This window comes from Mercenaria mercenaria, unplaced genomic scaffold (genome assembly GCF_021730395.1).
Source record: "Mercenaria mercenaria strain notata unplaced genomic scaffold, MADL_Memer_1 contig_3154, whole genome shotgun sequence".
Classification (NCBI taxonomy): Eukaryota; Metazoa; Mollusca; class Bivalvia; order Venerida; family Veneridae; genus Mercenaria; species Mercenaria mercenaria.
Genome location: NW_026461268.1, coordinates 33,587 through 52,993, shown reverse-complemented (window position 1 = coordinate 52,993; position 19,407 = coordinate 33,587). Strand labels below are relative to the sequence as shown.

The 19,407-nt window shown below is 34.5% G+C and overlaps 1 protein-coding gene across 1 annotated transcript; it reads right to left on the bottom strand.

The window, feature by feature from the left end:
- Positions 1–874: 874 nt before the first annotated feature.
- LOC128552788 (uncharacterized) lies at positions 875–12,631 on the bottom strand. Its single transcript, XM_053533853.1, has 8 exons — positions 12,518–12,631; positions 11,123–11,339; positions 8,836–9,056; positions 5,329–5,527; positions 4,776–4,874; positions 4,364–4,429; positions 2,054–2,149; positions 875–1,829 (listed from the first exon to the last, which is right to left on the bottom strand). The coding sequence occupies exons 2-8, from the start codon at positions 11,165–11,167 to the stop codon at positions 1,611–1,613; spliced, it is 945 nt and encodes a 314-aa protein (XP_053389828.1). The 5' UTR covers positions 11,168–11,339; positions 12,518–12,631; the 3' UTR covers positions 875–1,610.
- Positions 12,632–19,407: the final 6,776 nt, after the last annotated feature.

Sequence of the window (19,407 nt, the reverse complement as noted above, 5' to 3'; positions counted from 1 at the left end):
AGGCGCCAGACGGATAGAAGTCGGTAACCATCGCTGTTCACGAACCGGCCTTTTCGGAACGAGTCCCATGACAAACATCCCCCGGACGAACGCTCCCCAAGGGGCTCGAACCTACGACCTCCCGATCCTGAGGCGGACGCCTTAACCACCGGACCACGGTGACCGGTTAAAATATGAAATAATGTAGAAATAACTGTTGCTTCGATATAATGCGAGTACGCCTTTGACTGTTACATGACCGACAAATTTGCTACAAGGTAAATGTTTATATTTTGCAAACAAATGAAAGAAATAAGCTGTTGCAAGTATGTTGAAATCCATGGGACGCATTATAGACGAACAATTGTTAATGTGCATTATCAAGAACTTATTGTGTATCGGAAGCAAATTTAAAGCAAAGCACATTTACCATTGGATAAACGACTTTTGCCTGGTAGGTTGAACTGAAGAGACTTCATAATCAAGTTTGAATTTCAGAAAGTCACAACCATACAGATGTTGCGATTTCATAATTGTACAGGTTCATGTACATGTATGATTTCAATCTTAATTTAATCACTATCTAGAACATTGCGATTTTGATAAAAAATCTTAATCGTGCATGTTTAACGTGTAAATGTAAAATAATCTGAAGCTCTATGTATGTATAAAAACAAGTTGTGAGTAGTTCGGACAATTTTAGAAAAGACTTATTCCATCCTTTAGAGTTCGACAAAAACATTCAAGTATTGAAAAGCTCTGTCCTACATGATAGCGGTTTAGTGAGCACATCACATATGTACGCTATCAACAATACATTACATTTTATTCAGCATGAATCATAACATATATGCTTATAGATAAGTTAAAGAATGAAAGAAAGACTTTATCGAAATTATCTAAATACCTTTATTACATATAACACAAAGGATTTTCTAAAGAACGAATAACAACTAATAACTATTAAAACACACAATGAACAATTCTATACCTTTTACGAAATGGACTTCTTTCCTTATAAAATGTTCGTACATATAAACAGAATACTTTTTGCAATAAAATCAAATTACCAGTTTATTGATTGTCACCAGTGAGAATTGCTGTCCTCAAGATATAGTATCAAATAATAATGGAAATTGTTAACTTACGCATTTAGGCACGTACACATCAAACATTGCGATTAAATTGATCGACATGTTGTGTACATTTTAAAAGAATGTTTTATAGTTTATTACGTTTTGCTTTAAATTTGTAAATGATTTATTTCGCCAGTCTTTATCAATATGTCGAAACATTTTGTATTCGCGGACAAAAACTCGAGAAACGAAGAAAGACTTTGAAGCAGCAAGGGGAAAACCGGACGCGTCTGCCTTAGGAAAAGAAATAGTAATAATAAGAAAGGAACAGAGTGACTTGGAAGACAGTATTCCCAAGACCTGAGAAACTTAACTGCTAAATGTTGGATTTATGATTTACCCTGGGCATTAGACTAGCTGTGAATCATACTTAATGTTATAATCAAATGATTGTGAAAGTCATCTTTGAAGATAAAGATTTTTATGCCAATCTTTGTCACGATTTTTCTTCCCTTCGGCAACACCTTTCGCTATGACAGGGCCATTCTCGTGAAGTCATAAAACTGGCCAAACTAAATAATCGACCAAGGGACCTGATCTTCTATACTTCGTATATAAATTCTTATCAAACTTGGAATCATCATCAGTCGGACATTTATGCAGAGCCATAGGAGGCGCCTGAATAACCATCATCCAGCCAACACGCAAACACTTCAAGACGAATGGCTTCAGATTACTTATGTATTCAATTCCCAGCGTTGCTTCACGAAATTCCTGGAAAAAATATGATATTCCCAATATAATTAAATGAAAACATTACTCTTATTATATATTTTTCCTATTTTTTTATCATTTTATTTTACTTAATTTGAAATATTTTAAATTGTACTGTAATCCTCCTAAGCACTAGTTTTTAATATAAGGCCTACATGCTCAAGCCATTTAACGTCTAGTAGTCTTCTATAATGTATCGTGAATATGGAAATACTGGATACAACCTTCTCTGCAAAAGAAGCTAAATTTGCCCAAAGTTTCTTCTTTATGGCCTCTAATGTTCTGTTTGTTTCATGGTCTGGTTTCTTTTTTCCTGGTACCTTACGAGCAAAATATAAATAATGACGTATTTAAGTTAAGAGTTAATAACTGCACACATTTAAGAAATAATTTATAGCAAAACAGTGCTTTATCACTATTTATACACGATGGGGGGGGGGTTATACCTCGGGCGTAATAATTTCACGATGGAACTGTTTCTTCGCGCAAGCATGGCGCCAATAGTATATCTTTGTTTATACACGCAAGGGCCGAAAATGGTAATACGTTCGGGCGAAAATTATTGCGAATTATTCAGCAAAGCGAAATAACTAACTCAGTATGTGTGTAAATTAATCAACACATTTGTGCAATGTGACATTTCGTTTAAAACATGTTGTTAAGTAAAATATTTCATGAAATTTGAAAGCGCTATTTACTGATGCGTACATGGCGCTAGATATCACGTTGACGTGACGTCAACATTACATCGTTGTGATGATTTAAGCATTGCTAGTCATATTTGAATGGTTAATCCAATTCCAGTTATACAATTATTTTGTATTTAAGTATTGTAATATGCAGTTTTCGAAATACATGAACAGAATTACGAAACTATTTGAGAATGTTGCTTTCCTATTTGGTGGTGCGATGACTAATAAAGTGTAAGACTCCATGATGCTTTTTTCCTAAATCCTACATATAACAAACGAAGGGAGTTGATTTTTGTCTTACAGTTTTCTTTCGTGCCCTTAAAAGTTAGGCTCTTGTTGCTCTGAATACAAACAAGAGTACTTTGGTGTAATTATACTTTAGATTTACCTTAATTTTATGTTTTGCTTTATTTATCTGTTATTTTTGCACTAATGTTAGAGCCTTTCTCAGCGGGGATTTTATTTACATTGTGTTGTCTTACTTGTTGAAGATAGGGTAAGTGCGAGGGTGGCATGCCCTAAACGCGTTTAAATCCCCAGTTTTCTTTATATAGGTTATTGACCGTTCCAAGGCGGTGCCCCTATTTTCAACTGGCCGTATTGTCTGTCTTGTATTGTCTGTCGCGTATATTTTCTTGTTCGTTGAAAGCGTTTTTTCCTCCTTCTCATTCCCCCTATTGCCAGTCCTTTCCCTTGCATTTACGCTACTTTTGCATCCCCTTCCCCCTTTACTCTGAGTAAGTTTTCGTGGCTTCACTTTGTTTTGGCAGTCGGAATCCTAAGACGGTACACAATTGGTTTTTTTTCTACTTGTGTGGGTGCGTTTGTATGCTTGTGAGTCTATAACGGTACCCTACTGTTTCCTTATGTGTTGCTTGTTTGTTTTTCTATGTTGTTCAGTTAGTCGTGGTTGTATTTTTATCTTTGGTACACGACTGTCTGCGCTACCGTGGTGTACGTTGTAGTGTGACTCTTATTAAGGACGTGGTATTCCCTTTGTATATTCGTCCTTGTTCAACCTTCCCCTTCGGGTTCCTTCACCCCCCCCCCCCCCCCCCCCCCCCCCCCCCCCCACCACCACCCCGCGACCCAATTTAGCCCCTTACCATTTCCTTCTCCTCCATCTACATTTAGCATAAATTAATATATACTTGTTGGATGTTTGAAGCAACCCGTCTGAAATATTTTTCCATTACAGCTTCTTTTTGTTGTGGGCCTGCTGTGCAGATGCGTGGCTCTTTGGCAGTGTTTTTGGTGCTCTGTGCTTCCGAGAAATCTACCCTTACCTCTTATCTTTTCTATACCAACATACGTAACAACTAAGTGACAATATTTGACATACGCAAACGTTTATGATAACCGGAAGACTTGCCTATCGTTATTCATTGCCAGGTAATATAAGGTCCACAACTTTTTAAGCAGACATGCCACCAGACTGATAATAGTATATTTCTACATTATTCAGATATTTTTGTCGAATTCAATTTCATAGAGACAGGAGCCAGTCTATTTTAGAGATTTTCACATAGGACTGATGTTAAGATATTGGACATAGGATATAGACTGGTTCGGTTCACTACATTAAATCATCATAATATATAAAGATATATCATAGACTAGGAGCTAGTCTACTCTTCAACGGCGTAATTTCAACACTTTATGAATAATCTAATTGTTTTCCGTTGCTTTTAAATCTCCCAGTGTACAATAGTTACATCAGAAACAGAAATGTAGCGATTAACGCCAATATTATAAGCACATTAATTCACATCTTCATTCTAAAAAAAATGACTTTCTATTTGATAATCCCTCAAAGACTGGTTGTATGAAGTTTATTTTTACCATATCACATGTTTCTATTCTCTCTTCCTCCTTCAGTCCTGTCTTTGCTTCTAATATCTGCACTAACTGAAATCAAAAATGAGCAAAAAAACTACAACCAAAAAGAAGGCCTAATCAAATGAAACTATTTAACTGCAAATTTATAGATGAACAAAATATAGTTAATATAACAAATGTGTTCTGATACTGACAAAGGAATACTCAATTAGGCTACGATCAAACCAAGTCTGCTATAAATTCGCTTGGTTGTGTTGTGTCCTTTTAAATGATCTTCTCATGGATGTCATAACAATGCATACTGAAATACTTTTGTAGGACAACTGCATGATTTTCCCGTTTCCTTCCATCTTCATATGTTTTAGTCATAGAACGTACAATAATTATTTTGACCTTTTTGTAATGAAATGTATACCCTTTCTGATGTCCTGTATTGTCCCAATATTCTTTGTAATTCGTCCATTGTTGTCCCTAAAAATGGTCTAACTTCATACTCACAGAACTTAACTACGTCCTACAAGAAATTTATATTTGACTGTAACGTCTCTAAACGTCTTTTTTATATTAATCAGTTTTCGACAGAATGGTTGGCATATATAACTTTATGTGGATATATGTTAATAATAATGTTAATGACATGTGGCTTTTAGGTACATGATTTTGATTGAAAGACTGTTGCGCGCTCTTTGTGAAAACGTTTAAAGTCACAGTTTCTTACGTAAGAACAATATTTTATAAAATATAGAAACTTAGGTTCTGAGTTTTGTCTAACCATGTTTTAAGTTCTAAGTCACTGTTACTGAACAAATAATTTTGACATACCATTTTTAAGTAGACTATTATATTATTTTTATTTGTATCTTTTCTTTAGTCTTAGACAGAATATGTGTTGTTGTTTTCTCCTTTTTTTCATTTATTTAACAATTATGCCTATTTTATGATTGGATAGAGATTTCTTTCTATAATACCTCAAACATAAATCGTAAAATTTCAACTGCTGCTTTATCTTTATGCCCATCCTTTATTAACGCTTCAAATGCATCGGTCCATTCATCGTCAAAAGTTTCGCCGTAAATTTCTCCAATCTTCATAGGTCGATTTGGGTCAGCAAGATAAGCCGTGACGGAGTTGCTGCCAACATGCCAGTTTCCAGCAACTGTACCGAGTCTACAATAAAGATCATATCAAAGAAATGAATATGAAAAAGTTTTGCTCGAACATTGCTAGTTGAAATGCGTAAAAGTAAACCAAAATGGAACATATGAGCCTACTCATAATTAAACAACAAAGTAACAAACACCATTCTGAATCAGAAAAAAATATGTACTTTAACAAACATTTACTTAAATGATAATGGTTCTACATCCTATCAAATAAACATAATTTTCCCATTACTTTTATTTTAGATTATACTTGTCAAAATTAAAATCAAACGATACTGCTACCATGTTGCTTGATTGCAATTTATGCTTTCAAAAGAAATTCTTTTAGAATTTAATATGTTCTACCGTTTCTTCATTTAGTTAATTTGAATTTTCCTTTGCATGCTTGCCACTGCTCTTTTAATTAAAACGTTCTCCAAACAGTAGAATTACTACATGATTCCTATAATAAATCATCGATCAATGTAGTTTTTTTTGTGCTAATGGTCAGTAAATAGTTCAACGCAGGTTTGTTTGGCTAAAGTCATAAACAAGAAAACCTTTTTGAAATTTGAAATGTGATGTCATGTATTCTTGCATAAAAACTACTTTTTTCACTGGATCCGCCTATGTATTAGCGGGACAAAAATCGTATGCAAACAAGGCGATTCGCGTGCTGTTAATACCTGATTTTTATTTTTGAAATGCTTTCCCAGGGACGTATATGTATTTCTACGCAGATTGACATCTGGTATTTGCGTCTTGTTTCTTTCATAAAAACCTCTTCTTTTAGCATAAAAGATGCAATCTGATAAAATCTGTAAAAAGATCCTTTGGAAGCAAAGAATGCCACCAAGAAGAAAAATAGCAGGCTTGGTTTGATTGAGTCTGTTCAAAACCATAGAATGTTTTGCTGTATTAGTTACCAACGCGAAATGCTCTGCCCCAACAATGTTCGTACTCGCTTCTTCCCTTGTTTAACACCGCCCCCCCCCCCCCCCCCCCCCCCCCCCCCCCATCCCTTTTTAGAACTCGGCGTCGTTTCAGTTTCAGTACATAACCGTGAAAATTTAAGAATCGCGTGTAACTTGTACGATTGTTTGTTTTTAGGAATCATGAAAACTTAGTTATCTTGAAAGATTCATTATTATTACAATCCATCAACACATAAAAGCTGAATTTTTATTTATTTTTATATCCAAATACTTCACTTATTTTGTTTTTATGTTAAATTCAAAATTACCGTTACGGTAGTTTACTACTCGACAATTAAACCGAAAGTGAGCCGGGACTGCTTTTTGTCTTTTATACTTTCGCAGAATGATGAGATCATAACAAGTTCGCTCAAATAATGGAGAGTATTATGTCAAGAGATTATCCAACATGGCGGCTTTAACTTCTTCCGTTATAGATTTAAGGTTATTTAAGCTTATTTCGATGATCATATGTTATGTAAATCCATTTTTAGTATCACATAATTATTACACAACATAAATAATGGTAAGATGATGATAATATACAAGTGAGATAAATTTTATATCTGAAATAACTAGGAATAAGTTACGCCTATGCATGGAAAAAGGTGGGTGGGAATGGATTTAGACTATTGATTTTGAAAAACCAGGTATTGTTGGAATCGTCTCTTTGCGTACCAAAACCTCGTGTAAATAATTGGTATTTCGTTTATATGCCATAGATTTCAGAAAAAGAAATAGGAAATTCAACTAAATTTTAGAAAACGTATGTATATTATAATACAATGACTTGAAATAACTAATTATATTTGTTTATCTAAACAGGGAGCAGTATATAATAAAAGAACTGCAGCAAGAACTGAATAGTTTTGAACAAGTTCTGAAAGATGAAAGAGATGCCAAAGCTAATGCCATATCAAATATTAGTAATCTGAAACAACAACTGGCAAAAACACGGAGAAAAATGCCTTGAAAATGAGGTTAAAGTATCAGATATCAAATTTCACCATTTTTAATATTTTAAATGAAAATATTTCCTCTAAATATTCCTGTGCATAGGAACAAAACCGCCACTATGTAGCCCAAATTTAACTTAATTGTCCAAGAGCTAAATGAAAAATATTAGTGACTAATGACAACCAAGGTCAACAAAATGGACTCCTCTATACAGGTACCAACAAAAACCGTCTCAGTCTTAAATCACCGCCTTCCGGATACACCGTCGTTCAAAGTTTTACCGTCATCCAACTCCCTTCCTCTCATGCTGAATACCAATAGCACCGTATCCGTGGATGGTACGAAACCGTAAGGTCCTACGATTTTTTTCGAGCATTTCATAGATACTGTTAAACATATTTGCATAATCGTTGCGTGTAAATAATGTTTTATTATCAAATAACTTTGACTAGAATATAAGCTTGAAAATACTTCCCTTGTGACAGTGGTTTGGAATAATAAAACATTTTTGGCGCTACAAAATCACCTGAGGATCAAAATATTTGCATATTCATGCATGAACAGTGAAAAATGATGTGTGACAGAGAAGAGTTTGTCTTTTCCTTATTAGCATGTAGTTAAATGTTTAGGAATTAAACTTACCTTCATAGGAAAATGGATTCGTGTTATATACAATTTTGATGTAATCAGTTTACGCTGATTGCCAAAACAGACTTTCTGTCACATATATTTATTTATTTTGCTGGGCTTAACGTCGCAACGACAAAATTATAGCATTTTGCGACTTTCTAGCTTTGATGTGGAGGAGGACCCCAGGTGCCCTTCTGTGCATTATTTCCTCACAAGCGGGCAGCTAGGTAGAACCACCTACCAACTGTTAGCCAGCTGGATTGCTTGCTCGCATGAAGAATTCAATGCCCCGAGAAAGGCTCGAACCGGCAAATAATTTGAAGTCAGCGACCTTAATCACTCAGCCCTTGAGGCTCTCCTGTCACATATAGTGAACATAAAAAACATGAAATAAAAAATCACAAACTCTAACATCTTGATTATCAGTCTGAAGAGTATTTCCGGTATCCGTTTTGACTGAGCTTGCTTTGGCATCTTTGCTATTAAAAAGACATATGGTACATAGATTCAAGAAGAAGAAAAAAACATGTTAACACTTACTGAATATAAAATGTGATTATGACAAGTATTCACTCTATGTATTCATCTTATTTAGATTTTCAAAATCCCATACGATAAGATATATAGTCATCAAAATTTGTAGTCATAATGGATCCCCGTTCAACCAGTCAATCTCAAAACTTCTTATTTTTACTGTAAATGGTATATTATTGGGGGGGGGATATAATGAAATACAACTCTTAACATTGTCAGTTATGTTCAGCAATCATACCGTGAATATTCCTTTTGCTTTTCTTGCAATCTTTCTGTGGTTTTCTTTATTTCAGCCAGTTCCATTTGGGTCTTTTGCATGTCCGTAATTAAAGTTTGATTGTCTTTCTTCAACCGATTTATTTCAGTTTCTGCTCTCCGATGTACTTCTCGGCAACAACGTTCTAATTGTGTAGTATCTCTATTCGTTGCAAACTGACCTCTGGGTACTTCCAGTAACGACTGTAAATTGACATGTTGAAATTAACACTGTCAATAAAAAGTAACTGTTAAAAATTTCAATTAAAATAAGTTTGCATACTAGTTTCATAGCAGCACGTGCTTTATACTAGATGAATACTTAGCAATGCAAAATTATACTATCTTTTTTTAATTTTTTGTTGGATCGTCTTAAAGATTGACCTGTGACGGCTGTAAAATACAAAGTACTTAGACTTTGATGCTGTCTGGTTCTTTGTAATCATGGATTTCTTCTAATGTTTCTATGTAAAGAGATTCCAGTACAACAGCTCAGTTTTCCCCAAGCCAGATTTTCCCTTGGAAAACATTCAGCTGGTTGGTTCCGCTCGTGAGTCCCTCTACCCCTTAAATCGTGTATATAAAAATAGACAGAAAAAACATTTCTCCTATCTGGTAAGATCACCTAATCTGGCACCACCCTTTGCTTCCCTCCTCCTACCCGTTAATGCCCCGTCCTCCCTAGGCTTTTTCTTTGTACATAACAAGGGAGAAAAATAGCAAGTTGATTGTTTTATCAAATCCTGGCTTGTCTTTATATACAAACTAGGGACAAAACTGTCTAGATCAAATTGATGTTTTTCACAAAAAGTTTCCCTATTTAGTTTTCCCCTGTAGTTTTTGTATACCAAACAAGGAGAAAAAAAAATGACCAGATAATTCGTTTTCTGTCGCTGTCTTTGCCTAGTTTCCCCCCATTATAGTTTTTGACATAAAAGGGAGAATAAGACCAGTTGTGCCCCTCTTCCTACAACATCGTCTCCCTCATCCCACCCGGTTATAGCCTCCCCCGCCGCTTAGATGGGTGTATCAACTTATTATTTTTCTCTTTTTGTGTACAGACACTTAGAATGAAGTATGGTGCGTTTGTAAAACACTAATGCTTAACCAGCCCCACCCCTTATGGCCTCCTGTGATCATTATGACTTCTGTCCTTTGAGCAACTGAAAAAAAAATACTACTTACCACAGGTAATCATCCTACGCAGTTTGAGGCATGCAGGCCAAAGCGTTCTTCAGTTATCTTGGGGAAAACATTTTCAATCTCAAGGTTTCAGTGACCTAGCTCTTAGACTTCCAAACAGATAGGGTCATGAACTGTACACAGGGAATCATCTTATGAATTTGTCGCTTGTACAATCAAAGCTTTTTTCAGTTATCGATCGGAAACGGTTATAATCGATTTCAATGTCACTGCGACCTTGACCTTTGACCAACTTACACAACAACAATAAAGATCATCTATTGACCAAAGGTAATCATCTTATATGTCTTGACTCCTATATCTTTGACTGTAGGCAAAAAGCGTTCTTCAGTTATCGATCGGAAATCATTTTCAGTTTCAAGGTCACTGCTACCTTGCCTTTTGCCCTACTAATCCCAAGTGAAATAGGGGTCATCTATTTGCCACAGGCAATCACCATATAAAATTTGACGCCTGTAGACCTTAGTTTTCTTCAGTTATCAATCCGAAACGGACAAACAGATGGACAGACGGTCCGGCTACTATATGCATTCCCGTTTGGGAGAGTCGGGATGGGGGCGCATAAAAACTACTAGGGTATTTGGCGTGTTTGATCTAATTTAAAAATAGTACACCTGGTAATAAGTGTGTTTTCCCATTTTGTGCAGGAGAAATAACCGTGGAGAGGTATTGTTTTGAACCAGCTGGGGATTGAACTGGTTGGAAACAACCAGGGGAAGGAAACAACTAGTTCATTATCCCCGTGGAAAAATCTGACTAGGGATAACTGACCATTATACCGGTGCTACAGGGTTTTTTGTATATTTAGTTACCTCCATTGAACATGATACTTAATCAAACCGATTGTACTTTGCATTCCGTGCCTCTAAATGCTCTATTTATTGATTTTATTAAGTCGAGTTATATATAGGTTACATTAGTTTTAGATTACCATGTACTTGATAAGATGGTATCTCTTATCATCATGTCTGTTTATTTACCACTTAGAATAAATAGTTATATATAACTTCCACTGAACATATATATATTTCAATCGTTCAAAACATAACTTATAATACATTACACACTATCATAGACTTAACATTCGCCAATCGCGTCTCTGTTTCTTCCATCTCATGTCTCAGATAACCAGGTACCCAACTGCTCCTTTGTTTCTTCAAAGCTTCCTTGAGGTTTTTGATATTAGCCTCCCATGTTTTCACTTCTTCCTCTAAAAACGTTCACGATATCTTCTATGGTCGTCTCCTGTGTAGACTGCGTACCACCCATGTTCAAAACAGATTCCTGATTGTAAAGGGAAATATATGTCAAACACCGGATAAAAGGTAAACACCTCATCATGTAATTCTTTGATTTGATTTTTTTTTATTGATAAACATTTTTCGATTGAAATGTATCCTGGAAGCACAGAAAACATCAAACGTTTATTTTTGGAGACGTGCATGGATTAATTCCATGATTTTTCAGTGTTGACTAGAAACGATTAGGATTGTTACAATAAGATAGAATATGTTTGTTTACTTGTTTGTTTGTTTGTTTGTTTGTTTGTTTGTAAGTTTATTATAGTCGCAACCGGAAACCCATATGGGCAACTCCTCTAGAGACAGCATTTTTTTGGGGGGGGTGTAGATAGTGCGAAATACAGAAGATTCCATTTTTCTGTAACGTGCCTTTACACAGGACTCTTATCAAGATTTTAATAAGTTTAGTTAGAGGAGAGAGGGCTCCAACTCACGACCCTTGGTTTCGTAGCCGGACAGTGTTACCACTGGACCACTGCGACCGCTTTAAAAACAGAATATTCCGATCTGACCTTTCTTTAGATCGGTTATTAAATAACCAAAGATATAAACATTTAATGACCACATACCAATCAAAAGTTTCGTGGTTAACACAAGTTGTCGAAAAACGGCTTTTAACGTTGAAGTGAATGAAAAATGAATGAAACTAATGAAACTATTTTCTGTTTCTTTCTCATAGCTTGTGGTCTATATTTTTTTAAAAGCACACATTAGAAACGAAACCGAGAGAGTCGAAATGATAAACAAAGGAAATCGCCATAGCATAATTGTTATTCTACCAGCGAATAACCTACATTCATGTAGAGCAAAATCTATCTCGGGTTATTCTGCAATAAACCACTCGCGTGCAATGACGTCATCCGATCCAGGTGCGTAGCACGGTCGTAAAATGTAGTTACCACTTTTTCTAACACTGTTGATACTAGTATGTCGTGTTAGAATCGAAATAACAAGTTCCCAAGTGTGATTTATCATAGAATAACCCTAGTTTTTCGTTCTTATGCGAAACAATATATCGCTCAGGCCTGTATTTTTACGCATAAGAACTCAGAACTCTGGTTATTCTACGATAAACCACGTTTGGGAACTTATTATTTCTTAATTTAAGAAAATTGTAATGTAAAATGTAAGCAGAAATTGTATAATAATAGAAAACTAAACCTGTGTGAATTTCCTTTGAGCAGTAAATCTTTCCTCACATAATTATAAGATTACATATAACTTCCTATCCTATTCAACGTCCGATTTGTAATCCAGAGCTGGTTTAAAACAATCAATACACGCTATAGGTCGTAAATTCTATTATGATATAATTTTATACTATTTCACCGTCCCAGTTCGCATAATACAAATATTTGATTTAAAGGGTAATAATGCCTTTGTTTTAATATGACTACCACATTTTGGTTGTGAAATTAAGATGTATTAATTTCTTGTTAAATCCTGCTTTTGATAATTGTTTTACATACTTTTATTATTACAGATTTCATTATATAGGTATCAAAGTTGATTTAGCGTAATTATTATTAGTGTTTTCTAAACACGTAAGATATGATAAAATCAGAAATTCAAATTGTTTATTATGGGGACATGTATATTCACATTAAATAGCAACCAAAAACATCAATACAAACAAGAGCTTCCGTAAGACAGCGTGCTCTGCTATTCGGCGATCTGGCAGAAAAATGAATATATGTCTCAATTAGAGACCTCTACTTTAAAAGGAAGATACACCAAGGGTCATACGTCTGTTAAGAAAACAAATTAGAGTTATTGGGATTGTTACCATGCAAGCAAATGATGATGGTAAAGATATATTTTGAATTTCAAGTCATTATCTTATATAGTACCAAAAATATGTGCAGAAAACAAAGTTTGTCAGCAGTTTAAGTATAAAAGGGGCAAAATTTGGTCAAAAATACAAACCCGAGTTTTGGATATTGTTACCACAGAAGCAGATGATGATGATAAAGATACATTTTAAGTTTCAAGTCTTTATTTTATATTGTACGAAAGTTATATCCAGAAAGCGAAGATTGACAAAAAACGTTTAGTATAAAGAGGCATAATTCTGTCAAAAATACAATAAGAGTTATGGGATGTAACCACATATACAGATGATGATTATAAAGAAATATTTCTAATTTCAAATGATTATCTTTTAAAGTACAAAATTTAACATGAAAATAATTCCAAGTATAACAATTTTATGACCTTGACCTTGAGTAAAATGGACCTAGTCCCCATACATATTTTGTTTGCATGCTGGACAATGTTTATGTGAAGTTACAGTAAGAGATATGCAATAGTAACAAAGACATGACAGAAAAACTAAGGTTACCGAAAAGTTTTAACCATTTAAAAAAAACCTAAGTATAACACCTTGGTGACCTTGGCCTTGGGTATAATGGTCCCAGCCTCCTGCACATACTTTGTTTGTATGCTGAACAAAGATTATGATAAGTTACAGTAAGATTTGATCAAAAGTAACAAAGATTCGACAGAAAAACAAAGGTTGCCGAAAAAGTTTAACCTTAAAAATAACCTAAGTATAACAGCTTTTAAGTCACCTTTACTTCAACAATGAATTATAAAATGTACTTTTGGCAGGCATGCACTGCATGTTTAGAATACGAAAGACCCGTGGTGACATTTCAACTTCATTGTTTGACGCTTTCTGCTTCATGATTTTAACGATTTCCACTTCATAAATTCACGAATTCACGATTTTTACTTCTCAATTTCACGATTTCCACTTCATGAATTCACGATTTCACGACTAATCTTCAGGATTTCACGATTTCTTGATTTCACGATTTACACTTAACGAATTAACGATTTTACGATTTCTTGATTTCACGATTTCCACTTCACGATTTCACGATTAAAACTATGATTTCACGATTTCTTTATTTCACGACTTCCGCTTCACGAATTCACGATTTCACGATTTCAAATTGAAGAATGGAGGGGCATTTTCAGAAGAGGGAGGCGGGGTGCAGAACATGTTCAGATGTGGGAAAGAAGCAGAATTATAGTCAGTGTGGCTAAATACTAGAGATACTTTTTTGTAATTTTGGAAGTTGTCAGGTAATGAATATCATTAAAATGGACCTGGAGGTAAAATTATCCAGACAGCTTTAAACATTTTCACACCTTCTTCTGTTTTGTAATTAAGCTCTCTAGTTTGGCACGATGGTGCAGTGTTAATGCATAGGACTAGCAATCTGGTGATGCGGGTTCTAATCAAGCCTATGCCAGATATTTCTGGGATGCTTTTCAGTGTAGCCCGGATCCCCAAGGTACTGATGTACTTAATGAATATGTCATGCACTAAAAAAACTTAACTGCACAAAAAAAGAAGTCCTGTTCTTCACCAATATCTAATCTTTGATTTTATCACAAATTAACATCTAGACACTTTTGAAAAATTAAGTCTATTAATGTCTACAAAAAAGGCCTTATTTTGTACCCGGGTACCCGTTGAACAATTACCCAGGGGTACCCGGGCTAATACTGAAAATACGAGATATGTTTCTAATAATCATTGACTGTCGTCTTTATTTATACGAGGATATTTGGAGCAGGCAGCCATGTTTGGGAGTAGTTTATATTTCTTCCAAACAAACACCAAAAAATGTCAACTTAGATGGCATAAAATTATTCTGTACAGGAGAAAGCAGGATGCAGACCTCGTCCATATAAATTAATCAGCCATAAAAACGAACATATTGTCATGTTTTTACCAGTTACAATATCAAGAATACCATTATTACAAATGTATACATCGGGTAACGGGTAATGAATATGTACCCGGGTACTGAGGATTTTCTACCCAACCCACGGGTACACGGGTACTCGTTTCAGTCCAACATGATAAAAACTGTGAAATCGTGAAGTTTAATAGTGAAATCGTGAATTCGTGAAATCGTGAATTCGTAAAGTAGAAATCGTGGAATAAAAATATCGTGAAGTTTAATCGTGAAATTATGAATTCGTGAAGTGGAACTCGTGAAATCGTGAAGTTTAATCGTGATATCGTGAATTCATGAAATGGAAATCGTGGAATCAAATACCGTGAAATCGTGAAGTTTAATCGTGAAATCGAAAATTCGTGAAGTGGAAATCTTGGAATCAAAAAATCGTGAATTCGTGAATTGGAAATATTTTATAGTGAAATCAAGAAATCGTGAAGTTTAATCGTAAAATCGTGAATTCGTGAAATCGTGAATTCATGAAGTGGAAACGTGAAATGAGGAAACAGAAATCGTGAATTCGTAAATTCATGAAGTGAAGGTCGTGAAATCACGAAGCAGAAAGCGTGAAATAATGAAGTTGAAAAGTCACCATGGGTCTTTATAAGAAAGACTAGTGGTGACATACTATATACATATAGAAAACTGTCAGATGTGTCTTTAATGTAGATTAAAACAATTCGTTTTTAAAGTAAATAAAATGTTCATGTTATTTGCATTTATCTAAACAAATTACAAAGTTCAAAGTACTGATCATGTTTTTACCAGTTACATTATCAAGAATACCATAATTACAAATGTATACATCGGGTAACGGGTAATGAATATGTACCCGGGTATTGAGGATTTTCTACCCTACCCGCGGGTACACGGGTACTCTTTTCAGTCCTACATGATAAAAACTGTGAAATCGTGAAGTTTAATAGTGAAATCGTGAATTCGTGAAATCGTGAATTCGTAAAGTAGAAATCGTGAAATAAAAATATTGTGAAGTTTAATCGTGAAATTATGAATTCGTGAAGTGGAACTCGTGGAATCGTGAAATCGTGAAGTTTAATCTAGATATCGTGAATTTATGAAGTGGAAATCGTGGAATCAAATACCGTGAAATCGTGAAGTTTAATCGTGAAATCGTAAATTCGTGAAGTGGAAATCTTAGAATCAAAAAATCGTGAATTCGTGAATTGGAAATAGTGAAATCAAGAAATCGTGAAGTTTAATCGTAAAATCGTGTATTCGTGAAATCGTGAATTCATGAAGTGGAAACGTGAAATCAGGAAACAGAAATCGTGAATTCGTAAATTCATGAAGTGGAAATCGTGAAATCACGAAGCAGAAAGCGTGAAATAATGAAGTTGAAAAGTCACCATGGGTCTTTATAAGAAAGACTAGTGGTGACATACTATATACATATAGAAAACTGTCAGATGTGTCTTTAATGTAGATTAAAACAATTCGTTTTTAAAGTAAATAAAATGTTCATGTTATTTGCATTTATCTAAACAAATTTCTAAGTTCAAAGTACTGATCATGTTTTTACTAGTTACATTATCAAGAATACTATTATTACAAATGTATACATCGGGTAACGGGTAATGAATATGTACCCGGGTATTGAGGATTTTCTACCCTACCCGCGGGTACACGGGTACTCGTTTCAGTCCTACATCATAAAAACTGTGAAATCGTGAAGTTTAATAGTGAAATCGTGAATTCGTGAAATCGTGAATTCGTAAAGTAGAAATCGTGGAATAAAAATATTGTGAAGTTTAATCGTGAAATTATGAATTTGTGAAGTGGAACTCGTGGAATCGTGAAATCGTGAAGTTTAATCTAGATATAGTGAATTCATGAAGTGGAAATCGTGGAATCAAATACCGTGAAATCGTGAAGTTTAGTCGTGAAATCGTAAATTCGTGAAGTGGAAATCTTGGAATCAAAAATCGTGAATTCGTGAATTGGAAATAGTGAAATCAAGAAATCGTGAAGTTTAATCGTAAAATCGTGAATTCGTGAAATCGTGAATTCATGAAGTGGAAACGTGATATCAGGAAACAGAAATCGTGAATTCGTAAATTCATGAAGTGGAAATCGTGAAATCACGAAGCAGAAAGCGTGAAATAATGAAGTTGAAATGTCACCACGGGTCTTTATAAGAAAGACTAGTGGTGACATACTATATACATATAGAAAACTGTCAGATGTGTCTTTAATGTAGATTAAAACAATTCGTTTTTAAAGTAAATAAAATGTTCATGTTATTTGCATTTATCTAAACAAATTACAAAGTTCAAAGTACTGAAAGCAGTACCCCTCGTCTGACATTTTGTGGAAAAGTCATTGTGCTTGCAATTATTGTTCCACTGGTTCTTTTAAAATGAAGATAAAAAGCTGTAGCTGTGTTCCTTAAATGGACCAGTGTCAACGCCTTTGATCTTGTATTTTATCCTTCTATCTCTTTCTCTAAGATTCTATCTTGACCGACAGGTCATAAAGACAAACATTCTGACCAATGTCCAAGTTTCAAACTTACACTGTGGACTTTAGAGTGTTAACAAGATTGTCCTTTGATCTGGCCTACTGACCTTGTTTTGACCCCATATGACCCAGTTTTTAAGTTCAGCTAGAAATCATCAAGACAAATATTTTTAGCATGTTTCATAAAGATCGGGTTACAAATGTGGCCTCTTGTGTGTTAAGAATGCAAATGTAGACGAACGCCGGACGACACATGACGCACGAGGGACGAAGACGGACGATGGACAATAACCGATAACCATAGCTCACCTTGAGCACTTCGTACTTGTGATATTCTGTGGAGGTTTTGTATAAACATGATCTATTAGTGTAATTGTAACCCAAGATTTTCTAGCAGGCTGTTCAACAAATTGTTCAAGTCCCAGTGAGACAGTATAACTTAACCATATATTACAAATGCTAGAATTTAGTAAATTGCGATTGAAGTCTCAAAGAATTGAAAATTATTTTTCTTCCTTATTAATGATATCTATGAAGTTTTCAAATCTGCGTTTTACTTTTATTCTAATTCGTCATTAATATGTACCAGACCCCCGCCACCACACCATTCAGAAATACCGAAAGTATCAATTATGTCTTTCGGTGATGTTGACATCCACTGAATTCTACTAAACTTATCGATACTGTTTAAAGATTGTACTGCACTTATAGAAGTATGACCATCACTACTATAACTTCAGTTTTGTTTTTATTACTATTGTCTGAAATGGTATCTGTTCTTACAGTTTTACTATTATTATTATTATTATTATTGTTGTTGTTGTTGTTTTTGTTGTTGTTGTTGTTTTTGTAATTGTTGCTGTTAGTAGTAGTACTGTAAGTGATGGCATTAGTATCAAAACATAGCACTTTGCTTCTATTGTCATCAGCGAACATTCATTGTAACACATATTTTCTGAAATACATGTAGTATATTTTTTCTACAATAACATTGTCACTGCGTTGAGCATCTGACACAATACCATTTCTATGAATTACACTATTATAGCACTCACAATTTATATTATAAATGTTTTCTGAAGCATTAAAGTTTATGCCGACCTTGAACTTTTCATTTTTAACGTTCATATATACGACACAGTGTTAGAACAGGAAAAGTAAGTTTTTTTAACAATAGTTTTCATGGATATAGTCATGCCTGGATTGCTTTTCTTCTTGATCTATATGTTTTATAATTAATTCTAACACGACCAGCAAATAACCTACATACATGTAGAGCAAAATCTATCTCAGGTTATTCTGCAATAAACCACTCGCGTGCAATGACGTCATCCGATCCAGGTGCGTAGCACGGCCGTAAAAAGTAGTTACCATTTTTTCTAACACTGTTGATAAAAGTATCTCGTGTTAGAATCGAAATGTATCGTTCTAATGCGAAACAATATATCACTCAGGCCTACGGCCTTCGTGATATATTTTTACGCATAAAAACTCAAGACTCCGGTTATTCTACGATAAACCACGTTTGGGAACTTATTATTTCTTAATTTACAGTGTTTTTAGTTACTTTGAAGAAAAATGCCAGTTTGAAGAAAAATATCAAACTTTAATCATATAGTTATTGGAATTGTAGAATTGGTTATTATTAGAATAAATTACCCTCCAAATGCTTATATTTCAGCTTCAGTAAGGTCTGTTGGGCAAATAACTGAAATACAAGAGTTGGTTTGAAAGACAATCTTAAATGCACAGCTGTGTTCTAAAATATGTGTTTAGATTTTTCCATGAACTAAAATCGTGTAAAAATAACATAAAACG